The 13,685-nt window shown below is 41.9% G+C and overlaps 1 protein-coding gene across 7 annotated transcripts in view; it reads right to left on the bottom strand.

Moving 5' to 3' along the window:
• The window catches only part of ralgapa1 (Ral GTPase activating protein catalytic subunit alpha 1), a 382,583-nt gene that overhangs the window by 248,188 nt on the left and 120,710 nt on the right, over positions 1-13,685 (bottom strand). For 5 of the 7 annotated variants that reach the window (XR_010975714.1, XM_068039283.1, XM_068039278.1 and 2 more), the window contains exons 17-18: positions 4,971-5,138; positions 2,612-2,736 (exon numbers count right to left, since the gene is read on the bottom strand). Coding sequence is in view for 6 of the 7 variants with exons in the window: in XM_068039283.1 (XP_067895384.1) it covers positions 2,612-2,736; positions 4,971-5,138 (293 nt within the window). In the remaining variant the exon portion in view is untranslated. Of the gene's footprint in view, positions 1-2,611; positions 2,737-3,545; positions 5,139-13,685 lie in introns of all 7 variants that reach the window. The other 2 variants (XM_068039277.1, XM_068039282.1) reach the window with 2 other exon arrangements.

Consider the following 13,685-nt stretch of genomic DNA (forward strand, 5'->3'; position numbering starts at 1 on the left):
ACCAGGATGCTGCCTGGACTGGAGGGCATGTCCTACGAAGAAAGATTGAGGGGGCTAGGGCTTTTCTCATTGGAGCGAAGAAGGATGAGAGGTGACTTGATAGAGGGGTACAAGATGATGAGAGGCATAGATAGAGTGGAAAGTCAGAGACTTTTTCCCAGGGTGGAAAGGGCTATCACCAGGGGGCATAATTTTAAGGTGATTGGAGGAAGGTTTCGGGGAGATGTCAGAGGTAGGTTCTTTACACAGAGAGTGGTGGGTGCGTGGAATGCGCTGCCAGCAGTGGTAGTAGAAGCAGATCCATTAGGGGCATTTAAACGACTCTTGGATAGGTACATGGATGATAGTAGAATGAAGGGTAGGTAGTTAGTTTGATATTAGAGTAGGTTAAATGTTCGGCACAACATCGTGGGCCGAAGGGCCTGTACTGTTCTATGTTATTTATTTTATTTATTTATTTTTATTTAGAGATACAGCACTGAAACAGGCCCTTCAGCCCACCGAGTCTGTGCCGACCAACAACTACCCATTTATTCTAACCCTACCGTAATCCCATATTCCCTATCACCTCCCTACACTAGGGGTAATTTACAATGGCCAATTTACCTATTACCTGCAAGTCTTTGGATGTGGGAGGAAACCGGAGCACCCAGCGAAAACCCACACAGACACAGGGAGAACTTGCAAACTCCGCACAGGCAGTACCCAGAATCGAACCCGGGTCCCTGGAGCTGTGAGGCTGCGGTGCTAACCACTGCGCCACTGTGCCGCCCATAGTTAGTTAGTTAGTTTTGCACAGAGTTTAAATATGAAACTGCAGTGAAATTATTGCTAACTTGGATTTTTTGAAACAAAACAAACCCATTGGCTTAATGGGTAAAGGTACCACTTACCGTTGTATTAATGTACCATACCACAAAAGCCTGCATTCAATCTCTGACCTATGCTGCATTAGCTAATCCTGGTTGCGATGCTACAGGTGTTTGTGACCTAGGCTCATGCACTAAAGTATAACATTTGGCAAAATGCTGGAAAATTGCTGATGCCCATGGAATTTACCCCAGAAAAACTGAGCATCCCCAAAACAGAAAGGATAAGATGAGATAAAACAAAATCAAGTTGTAAAGTATCTTACAGAGAATGTTGGAATAGGAATTTAAATATTTTATTTTTTCAAAGTTTCTCTTTGCTTCATTTTTGTTTTAAATACATTAGAAATTTTAAAAAATACCAACGTATTTATGAACTTTTTTGATATGAGAGACAGTTGTGCCTCTGTGCTGATTACCAGATCATGGCCCACAACAAAAAAAGTATACAAAAGCAGTGTGCAAAGTCACCAGATTGCACAAAAATCTTAAAAGGGAAAAGTTATGATTTTCCTATGAGAGATGATAATTTTGAGTTTGTGTGTGGAGGAAGAAATAATTTTTAAACTTTAAAGTTGCCTTTGTTACTTGTGTTCAGTAATAGCAATAACCTGTTGGCCTATCAAAGCAGAAAACAGGCACAATATAGAACAATGGCAGTGCACAGATTTTTATGTGCCATTGTTTTTTTTGATATTAGACCAAAATTCCAAAATGAGTCCATCTGAATCACTTCAAGTTAACCTCAATTTATGTACCCTTCCCTCGCTAACTGTGCGCCTTCCTGTTTAAGGTGGACAGGTATCCTGCAGTAGTCCTGTTACTCAACAACATTCTCTATTTTGTGCTAACTTGTCCCTGCATGGAGGCACTTTGTCTTTGGACAGGAATCCATTAACTCTTTAAAAAAAAAAATACAATGTCAAACTGTTCATCCCATTAATGTTTCCGAAGATGTTGCACCAAATAAATAAATGTATGCTAATTTGATTACATTTATTAAGTAAACACATACCATTTTAATGTTCCCATAACTAGCACTTCTACTGAGCACATAATATTTTTGTTACTGATCAGAATGTTCACTCAGGTGGGTCTAGCAAGCCTTAGCTTCTTCGCTTCGAGATACAGCACTGAAACAGGCCCTTCGGCCCACCGAGTCTGTGCCGAACATCAACCACCCATTTTTACTAATCCTACACTAATCCCATAGCCCTACCAAACATCCCCACCTGTCCCTATATTTCCCTACCACCTACTTACACTAGTGACAATTTATAATGGCCAATTTACCTATCAACCTGCAAGTCTTTTGGCTTGTGGGAGGAAACCGGAGCACCCGGAGAAAACCCACGCAGACACAGGGAGAACTTGCAAACTCCACACAGGCAGTATCCGGAATCGAACCCGGGTGCCTGGAGCTGTGAGGCTGCGGTGCTAACCACTGCGCCACTGTGCCGCCCAAAATATCCAGTGGATAAAAAACCCTGGAGTTTACCAAAATGTCATTTTCACTTTCCCTCATATTAACATCAATTTCGATAAAAGCTTAGAGTCGTGTTGGCCATGATAGAGGTTCACTTAATGTAACGATATAGAAAGGTCTGCCTGCCTGATTATACACTCTTCCTGCTGCACAGCTGCAGGAAACAGCAATGTGGGAAGAATACAGAACAGACACAGAATTGCTACTAGTAGCTATTATAAGTACAACTGTAATAGAATAGAGCAAGCCAACTTACCACTGAAGTACCAGTTCGTAATCTTTCTGCTATAAACTCATCCATAAGATCACTGATGTTGGGATTACTATTTCCAATATCAGTGCTGAAAGGTCGAGGTTTTTGATTCGGGTCTTCCTTATTGACTGAAAGCAAATAAGGCATTTAAAAACACAATAACACAACTTCATAATTAACACAAAAGTACAATTGATTTACCAATCAAAGCAATAAAAGGAATTTAGCACTGCAAGGGTTACTTGCCAAATCATGCAGTTCCCCAAGATATGAATTGTCCTATCCTTACCGTGTGCAATTAGAGGTAATCTCAAGTTAGTATTAGCATATTTTATATTAAAAGGTTAGTAGAGGTTAACAATTTTTAATCTTTGATGGAAGAGAAATTTTACTACAGCCTAAACGGTCAACATATTTTTCATCCCAAGATCTCATGAATGTGAATTCTCAACTTGTTATTTTTCTATAACCATACCTTAAAACTTTATTATAAATGATTTCATCTTACAAATTTATTTCCTCAAAAGTCAAACGAATGAAATACACCTTTAGAAACACAAGTAACTTCTCAATATCAGAATCTATTAAGATTTTGTGCACTATACTTGCAAAGTCTGCCCCCTAGTGCTGAAAACATTTAAAACAATGTAAAATGCATTAATGCAAATTCATCATGCTACCACAACCAACTACAAATAATTTTACTGTCAAAGATTAACAACTGAAAACCTGCACACAAAAAAGAGAGGCATTAGTATGAATTTTGTGGGGGGAGAAACAAAATGTTTGCCAGGACATACCAGCTAATCAAAAGCGCATGCAAAACCAAAACAGGTAAAGCAGTGATCATCCCCAAGCTATTTGATTGCTTAAAGCTTTTCAGTTGCATCAAGCCAAACAGGTGCTCCTTTGTGCGCTGCACACTGTTAGTGCTCACCTGCAACTTTCCTTCCAAAATATCCCAAAACATGACTGTATAGATCCCTCAGTGGAGCCTCTGCTGGTACTTTTCTCTGTCTCTGTGGGGAAACATTTGCCTTCGACTTTGAAAAAGCGTGTACAACAGTTCTGTAAACACCACCTGGGGAACTCTGTTGCTGCACTCCTTCCTGCAAGCTACAGGACCTAAGTGTTCCATGACCAGTCCCCTGACTACCACCTGCACTTCCCTTCAGCATTGGGGCACTTGCAGCAGTAATCAACGTTGATTTCCGGTTCTTATATTCATTATGAGAAACTCTAGCGTCCAGAGGCCTATAGACACCAGGTTTCACTGAATCAGTTGGTGCAGAAGAGCCACTGCTGAAACCACTAAGTCTTCGAAGTCTCAACTTCCAATGAGCTTCCTTATTGTCCAATGGGCTGTGGAACTGTACAGACTCAGTAGATGGCCTAAAACTAACATGCATACTGCTATTATTTTTCTTATTTGCTATGCTTAAGTACTGCGGCTCTGGTGTTGCTGCAGTGATTTCTCGGTTAGCTGAAGATTTTTGTGCACTTAAAGCTTTAAGTGGGTCAGTAATTGTGGTACCGTGTGGAATCTTATATGGATACATGCTATGTACGTCAGTTATCTTATTGCTAAGTTCTGTGACTGCAGAAATTTGACAAGCGGTATCAGCTAGTGATTTCCTTTTACTTTGCTGATCCGTTGATACTACCACTTTTCCATGATCTACCTCAGTTGCCAGCTGGCGAGTAAAGACTTTTCTCCTCTGTTTGAAATCAGGATTTTCTGACTCCATCTGTGATGAAATTCCCTGTTCAAAGCTTTCAAGTTGTTTGCAATTATGCTGTTCAAGATTAGTCTCTGGAAACTGCTTTACTCCAGTAGAAAATGTAGTAATACTCAAATAATCATCTTCTAAACATGGAAGAGAGTTTCTAGCATTATCCAGGACCTGTATTTTTACCTGTGCTTCAGTTTTCCCTCCTATAATTATATCCTGACTAGTAGCATGGTACACTCTAACCAGCCCCAGACAGTCCAGGTCTGTCTCACCTACCATGAACTCAACATTTTCGTTTAAGGGAATGCTATTTTTGTCCTTTCCCAATTTCTGTTTGGTGTGCTCAGCTTCTTGAACAGTCTCATTAAAATACTTCCGTATGGAAGACAGCAAATCTGCCTCACTGTCATCTATTGAGCGCTGACTGTACTCGTAATAGGATGTTCCTGTTTCTACATCCCCTACAAGATGACAAAGATGATCATAAATACTATCACCAACTTCCAAAGAGCATTCTGTACTGTGTGCATCTGTGAAGTGACTTTCAGTGGACTTAGATAATGAGAACACCTCAGCAGATCTTTGCAAACTTGAAGGAACTGATGAGCTGTCAATGACAGGAACTGCACCTTTAGCTCTTTCAGCTATGAATGGTTCCATTATATCAGACGTACTGCTGCTTCGTGGCATTGGCTGCTCTTCACGTACAGTGCTAAATACTTCAGAGGTGTTTTCTTCACTCTGAGAATAATGCCTTATTCGAGTAGGCCGGGCCAAAATTTGGGCATCATCAAGATCTTGAAAATAAACCACAATTAATGGTTATAATTTGGAGAGATTGGAATTTACAACAAAAAATTTACCAGAACCAGCATCCTTGCATCTGTACAGACCAGCTCAGGACAAAATATCAAGCTTAATGAATAGAAAGACGAATGCCACAAAAAAAATCAATCTATCAATTTTGACCACTGTCAATCATTTATTGTACTATTTGTAAAATAAGGTAAAATGCTATCCCCCATATCCTGTCAATCTTATGAACTATATTTCCCAAAAATGATTCTGGATTTCCAGTTATTAGAATCGACTTGCCATCTTCAGAATGGTTTGATTAAATGGAAGAGCACTGAATTAACATGCAAGCTTTGCTTCATTTGCTTGCAAGAGGGGATCTTCATTTTTTTTTTAAACAGGAAACTTTTAAAGGTTTGTGACAAATAAGGAAAACATAGGAGCACAAAAAAACTCACAATAAATATAAATCATGCTTATTTTGCATTTCTTTTGCAATCTCCATAACGAGATTTCTTAACCAACTTAGCTTTGTTAAAATATAGGCAATCTGGAATGTAATTTTAATAGAATTGGAAAAAAGGAGAGATATATAAATACATCACACATCTCATCCTCCATTTTTTCTAATTCTCTTAACATACTTGTTTACTTTTTAGTTTTCAGTTCAGAAGGGCCCTACCGGAAACATTTTTCCATAGATGCTGCCTGGCCTATATATTTACAACCGTTTCTGTTTTTGTTTTGGATTTCAAACATTTGCAGGGTTTTCTAAATTTTGCAATATTTACAGTTTCTAAATATTCAAATAAGTTGATGGCTAAGAACATACGCAGTAAGACAGGCTGACTAATTATACAAGTCACATTTGTAGCACAAAACATACTCAATATTTATCCTGTAATTTGTTTCCCAATTTCTAGCACTAATTAACTTAGCAAAAAACTAAGCTTTTCCATTTTACAAGTCCCATTATTTGTTATGCAGTTAGACTAGCCAAGCATGCAACAAGACAAATGGTAAACAGGCACAGGAAGTATGCAGAGCTGAACTACCTGGAGGATCACCAAAAAAGGGGGTGAGGACTAGATCAAGCAGATAAGGATTGGAAGAAGAATGGAGAACAGATGCACTTTTAACATTGTGCATAGAGGCCGATGAACAAACACAATCAGCAATGGATTGGCTTCTGATGGCTTTAACAAAAAATTAAAATGGAGAAGAGGGAATCAAAGCAAAGAATAATAATGAGAAAGTGCTTTCACAAAGACAAAAACTAGGACAACAAAAGTAAACTACAGACATACAATTGAAGTCAATTCTGTAAACATACCATGAGCTAGGACCTCAGATAATCTGTTTAAAATGCATTAAATGGGCAATTTTAATTGGATTATCACATTTTTTGTGCAGTAGACATCAAAATCATGTTCAGTCAACACATGCCTAAAATGTGATAATTTTGATGCTAATAAATTCTAGTCACCATTACATAAATGCCATGCACTCATTTTAAAAGGTTTTGCACAAAGAAAATCTTAAGGATTTTATCCTCATGTTGCACTGTATGTGGTAGTGGATTTTTAAATTTTGTGACAAAAGTATTAGGGATGTTGGTTAATGTGAAGTAAACAGATTGTTTATTCAAAATCCCATCCCACTCACGAGGTGCAAATACACTGAATAGAGACTTTTCTCACTAGCAAATGCAGACTTAAAAAAAAATGCTTTTAATTGTACAAGTAAACACTATACACTGTTCCCACAAATGATGTAGCTAAGTGCCTAAGAGACAATCAACTGCTTTCTAGAATGGACCGCTTTGCAGGATATCAACAGCTTATTGGATGTTGATGGTTTATAAGGCTTGTGTTCTCAACACTTTGTTGCATAGCTGTCAAACATGGTCAACACTGCTACCAGGAAAAGCGGCTCAATAATTTCCATCTTCGCTGTCTGTGGTATATTCTGGCAAGACAAAGATCACAAATGCGGCAGTCTTCTCAAAGGCAGAACTCCCAAGTGTGTTGGCACTAATCAAACTTTGGTGGATCGGACACGTCCACAGGATGGAAGACAGTCACATACCCAAGGACCTTCTGCATGGTAAGGTAGCCAGGGCCAGACGACCAGTGGGGAGCCCAAAGCTCAGCTTCAGGAATCCTTGCAAGTGTGACATGAGGGCCCTAAATGTCGACTATTGCACCAGGGAGTCACAAGCTGGCGAAAGAGGGAAATGGTGACACATCCTGTGGAATGGCGTGGACTACCAAGACGACCAGTTGCTACAGCAGCTTGGCAACAGGTGCCAACATCAAAACCCAACAACTCACAGCATCACTTAGCAGCAAAGTGGCCTACTCCTGCTCCTATTTCATATGCTCACAAGCGGAATGTGTGGCGGAACCTGCCTCTCAAGGATTGGCCTTCACAGCCATCAGCAAAGGTAGACCAAGAGAAGAGACACCACCTAAAGGAATTGTTTGCTACATGTCCATCATCTTTTCTCGATGGAAGGATGCCAACCACTGGATACTTTCACATGGAGATGAATTATCTATCAAGCAAGGTCTTTGTTTTTTGGCATACTCCTATCACACTGTAGCATTAAAGTCAAACTTGATTTGTTCTTGGAAAGTCATTTTCCGAGCATGTAAAAATAGGACATGGTAGGTAAGCACTGCCACATTTGGTCTTCTTTTGCAGCACATAAAGCCCTATGACCTGTACCACTACATTTGACTAAAAACCGATTACCAATTCTCTTAACTGGAAAATCTGCATTTATGCATGACCCAAAGTAATTAGTTGGGCACACGTGTCAAACAAAGAAAAAACTGGGCAAGTCAATTGCCTTTCTTCTTTATTTAAATATTCACGATGGGATGTGGGAATATACTAAAGTTGTGAAATTTGGGAAGATGTAGGAACAGTGGCCTGCAAATTCTTGAAGGGTGAATTCGAGGTTTGTAGGGAGAACAACCTAAAATGTAGTTTCAGCTTGAAAGATGGTCACACAAGATGGAATTCAGCTGTTAAACCGATTGCTGGGAAAAGGCTTCTAATGAACGAGCAGAGCTAACCACCACCCAATCTACTATTCATCGAGTTTCCCAGATAATATTGCCATAAAATCTTTTAAGCTAAATGCCAAACTAATTAAAGCCACAAACCTCTAGGTTAATTGCATGAAGATCATATCTGTTTATAACCACAGGCATTCCTTGCTATTATGAGATGCCATTATCCCTAATTCAAACTACTTAAGCAACGCCCAACAGAAAGAAGTGACATCTTTGTTCCATGTGTGAAAACCCTGAGCAGTCAGAAGTAGTAGCAGCAGTAGACAGCAAACTTGGTCTATGTAGAAGTAGCAGTCTTGTCAATTCACTTAGTTATTGTATAACTAAGAAAACCTAAAAACAATTTGCATTGATATAGCACTTTTAATTTAGTAAAGCATCCCAAGGCACTTCACAGGAATGTAATCAGACAAAAATTGACACAGAGCCACAGATATTAGGATGGATGACTAAAAACTTGGATGAGGTAGGTTTTAAGAAGTGACTTAAAGGACAGAGTAGTGGAGAGATTTTGGTGGGGGGGGGGCAAATTGCAGACCTTGGGGCCTAGGCTCATGGCACATCTGTCAATGGTGGGGTGAAGGAAGTGGAGGATGCACAAGAGGCACACAGAGTTCTCAGAGAGCTGCAGGACAGGAGGAGGTTAGAAAGATTGAGAGAGGAAAGGCTATGAGGGGATTTGAACACAAGAATAAGAATTTTAAAATCAAAGCATTGGTGGCCAGGATCCAATGTAGGTTACTGAGCACAGGGGTGATAACAAGACTTGAAAAGTTAAGATACGGGCAGCAGGGTTTTGGATGACCTCAGATTTATGGAGGGTGTAGATAAAAGGCTGGCCAGGAGGGCACTGGAATAGTATAGTCTGAAGGTAACAAAACCTTGGATGACGGTTTCAGCAACAGATAGGCTGTTGCAATGGTAGAGACTCGCAATGTTACAGTGGTACATAGAATAAGGAGGCTACACATTCCTTTAGAAACTAAGTGTCTAAATGGGGCAAAGAAGCAGTGGGATCTAAGGGTACAGATACACAAATCTCAAAGTCGTGCCTCAGGTTAACATGGTCATAAAAGAAACAAAGAAAGCACTAGGTTAATTTCTAGAGGGATAGAATTGAAAAGTAGAGAAGTGGCATTAAACATGGTTAGTTCACACATGGAGGAACTGTGAACGGAAGGTAGAAATAAGTTTTACTAGCATAACAAAACTGAGGGATTATACCCATCAGGAAAGACTGAACAGACTGGGGCTTTTTCCCCTGGTAAAGCAAAGACTGACCAACGCAATCACTGACCAATAATCACTGACCAACGCAAACAGATGGACCGCTGGGTTGAGCACTACCTAGAACTGTACTCCAGGGAGAATGCTGTCACTGAGACTGCCCTCAATGCAGCCCAGCCTCTACCAGTCATGGATGAGCTGGACATACAGCCAACCAAATCGGAACTCAGTGATGCCATTGATTCCCTAGCCAGCGGAAAAGCCCCTGGGAAGGACAGCATTACCCCTGAAATAATCAAGAGTGCCAAGCCTGCTATACTCTCAGCACTACATGAACTGCTATGCCTGTGCTGGGACGAGGGAGCAGTACCCCAGGACATGCGCGATGCCAACATCATCACCCTCTATAAAAACAAAGGTGACCGCGGTGACTGCAACAACTACCGTGGAATCTCCCTGCTCAGCATAGTGGGGAAAGTCTTTGCTCGAGTCGCTCTGAACAGGCTCCAGAAGCTGGCCGAGCGCGTCTACCCTGAGGCACAGTGTGGCTTTCGTGCAGAGAGATCGACTATTGACATGCTGTTCTCCCTTCGTCAGATACAGGAGAAATGCCGTGAACAACAGATGCCCCTCTACATTGCTTTCATTGATCTCACCAAAGCCTTTGACCTCGTCAGCAGACGTGGTCTCTTCAGCCTACTAGAAAAGATCGGATGTCCACCAAAGCTACTAAGTATCATCACCTCATTCCATGACAATATGAAAGGCACAATTCAACATGGTGGCTCCTCATCAGAGCCCTTTCCTATCCTGAGTGGTGTGAAACAGGGCTGTGTTCTCGCACCCACACTTTTTGGGATTTTCTTCTCCCTGCTGCTTTCACATGCGTTCAAATCCTCTGAAGAAGGAATTTTCCTCCACACAAGATCAGGGGGCAGGTTGTTCAACCTTGCCCGTCTAAGAGCGAAGTCCAAAGTACGGAAAGTCCTCATCAGAGAACTCCTCTTTGCTGACGATGCTGCTTTAACATCTCACACTGAAGAATGCCTGCAGAGTCTCATCGACAGGTTTGCGTCTGCCTGCAATGAATTTGGCCTAACCATCAGCCTCAAGAAAACGAACATCATGGGGCAGGATGTCAGAAATGCTCCATCCATCAATATTGGCGACCACGCTCTGGAAGTGGTTCAAGAGTTCACCTACCTAGGCTCAACTATCACCAGTAACCTGTCTCTAGATGCAGAAATCAACAAGCGCATGGGTAAGGCTTCCACTGCTATGTTCAGACTGGCCAACAGAGTGTGGGAAAATGGCGCACTGACACGGAACACAAAAGTCCGAGTGTATCAGGCCTGTGTCCTCAGTACCTTGCTCTACGGCAGCGAGGCCTGGACAACGTATGCCAGCCAAGAGCGACGTCTCAATTCATTCCATCTTCGCTGCCTTCGGAGAATACTTGGCATCAGGTGGCAGGACTATATCTCCAACACAGAAGTCCTTGAAGCGGCCAACATCCCCAGCTTATACACACTACTGAGTCAGCGGCGCTTGAGATGGCTTGGCCATGTGAGCCGCATGGAAGATGGCAGGATCCCCAAAGACACATTGTACAGCGAGCTCGCCACTGGTATCAGACCCACCGGCCGTCCATGTCTCCGTTATAAAGACGTCTGCAAACGCGACATGAAATCGTGTGACATTGATCACAAGTCGTGGGAGTCAGTTGCCAGCATTCGCCAGAGCTGGCGGGCAGCCATAAAGACAGGGCTAAATTGTGGCGAGTCGAAGAGACTTAGTAGTTGGCAGGAAAAAAGACAGAGGCGCAAGGGGAGAGCCAACTGTGCAACAGCCCCAACAAACAAATTTCTCTGCAGCACCTGTGGAAGAGCCTGTCACTCCAGAATTGGCCTTTATAGCCACTCCAGGCGCTGCTTCACAAACCACTGACCACCTCCAGGCGCGTATCCATTGTCTCTCGAGATAAGGAGGCCCAAAAGAAAAGCAAAGACTGAGGGATGACCTGATAGAGGTCCTTAAGATGATATGGTTTGACAGGGTAGATGTAGAGATGATGTTTCCTTTGGCGGGCGAGAACATAACTAGGGACCATAAATATAAAGAAGTCACTAACAAATTCAACTGGGAATTAAGGAGAACCCTCTTTATAGAGTAGTTAGAATTTGGAATGCCCTACCACAAGAAGTTGTTAAGGTGACGAGCATAGATGCATTTAAGGGGAAGCCAGATAAACACGCGGGAGAAAGGAATGGAAGAATAGGCTGATGGATTAGCCTATTAGATGATCAGATGATTAGATGGAGAAGGGTGGGAGGAGGTTCATGTGGAACATAAACACCATCATGACCATGTTTCTGTGGGGTAAATACTATGTAATATTATTTACTATATAATGTGTGGAAGCAGGTGGTTTTTGTGAAGAAGTGGAAATGGGGTCAGAGATCCAGCTCAGACACAGTCCAATTCAGCTTCAGACAGACAGAAGTCTGGGAGGTGGATGGAATTGGTAATGAGAGAATGCAGTTTGCAAGTGCTTTGGTCTCCCCAGTGTTTAATTGGAGGATTATTCAAAAGTGAATATTGGGCACACAGTCTTACAACACAGAAGCTGTAGAGAGGTCCAAGGAGATGGTGTTGAGATACAGCTGGATGTTGTTAGCGTATATATGGAACCAGACGTTAAGTCTTTAGATGATGTCACTGAGGGGTAGCACGTAGATGGGCAATAGGAAGGGGCCAAGGATCAATCCTTGGGAAACTTCAGGAATAATGGTGCAGGGCTGGGAAGAAAACCCATTTCAGGAGATGCTTAGCCTATGGCTGGATAGGCAAGAGAGGAACCAGGAAAAGGAAGTCTCATACACCTGGACAAAGGAGGAGAGGCACTGTAGAAGGATGGTGTCATCAACTGCATCAAGAACAGATACTACAAAACAGAGGATGCCATTTATGACTTTGATTAGAGCCATTTCAGTACAGTGTCTGCAGCAGAAACCTGATTGGACAGGTTCAAACATGGAGGCATGGGAAAGATGTGCTTTTGGGAGGTGACAACATATTCAAGTTAAGAGCAGAGCAAGGTTAGGGAATGGGATGGTAGTTTAAGAACAGAGGGGATATTGCTGGGCTTTGTGAACAGGGAAGTGATGATGACAGATTTGAATGCCGGAGGATAGTACCCGAGGAAAGGGAACTGTTTATGATATTAGCTAGCATGGGGGCCAAAAAAGGAACCCAGATGGTTAGTGGTTTCGTTGGAATAGGATCAAGAGGATAGGAGGGTTGCATGAACAGCTGAGCTTAGGGCATGAGGGTAGATGGGAAAAGGTCGAGGACAGGGGTGAACTTTGGCTTGGTGAGCTAGGGAAAGGAAGGGGTGCAGCAGAGGCAGTGGAACATATGGTCTCAATTTTAATGACAAAGAAGCCCATCAGTTCCTTGTACCTCTTGTTGGAGGCGAGGATGGAACGTAAAGGGGAAAGAGGTTTAACCAGAGGATTGGTTGTAGAGAAAAGCCAGGGGTTATCTGTGCATTCCAGGATGATCCTTGAGCAGTTTTGGCAGAGAACAGCAACCAGTTCTTGATGTTGTTCAATAAGATCTGGTAATGAATGCATATGGTGGACAGCTGGTCTGGCCAATCAAGTCTGTGCCCTTTGGACTCAAGTGTACAAAGATGGGGCCATACTAGAAGGAATGACCATGTGGGTTTAATGGGGCCAAGGTCATTAAAGGCAGAGGTGAGGGTGTGACTGAGCAGATTAATTGCTGAAGTAGTATTGTGGAAAACAGAGGGCCAAAGGCTAGACAGTTGAGAGTTTGAAAGTGTTGCTGCATGTGAATGTTGGTTGGGGAAGAGATTTTTCTAGGAGTGAACACAGAAGTCAGCGGAACAGGAAGAAGGAAGGAAGAAGATTATGAGTGGTGAGGGATAGAAGGAATTGATCACATATATCCTGATTGTGATTACGGTCATGGGAAGAGGGGCTCCGTGAGATGGCAGGATTGACTGAGTGGGAGAGTTTATAGAAGTTAAGGCAGGACTGCAATACGAAGTTCAAAACAACTATTATTTTGTAAACTGAACAAATGCAACATGCTGTACTAAAAATACATATCTTTAGATCTTGGAAAAACATCATAAAAGGATAAGCAATCTGTGGAAAGAAGCTTAGCTTGGAACTGAAGGCGTGTGTCAAAAATTATATCTTCGCGCAAGAG

Source organism: Heterodontus francisci, chromosome 9 (genome assembly GCF_036365525.1).
Source record: "Heterodontus francisci isolate sHetFra1 chromosome 9, sHetFra1.hap1, whole genome shotgun sequence".
NCBI classification, from domain to species: domain Eukaryota; kingdom Metazoa; phylum Chordata; class Chondrichthyes; order Heterodontiformes; family Heterodontidae; genus Heterodontus; species Heterodontus francisci.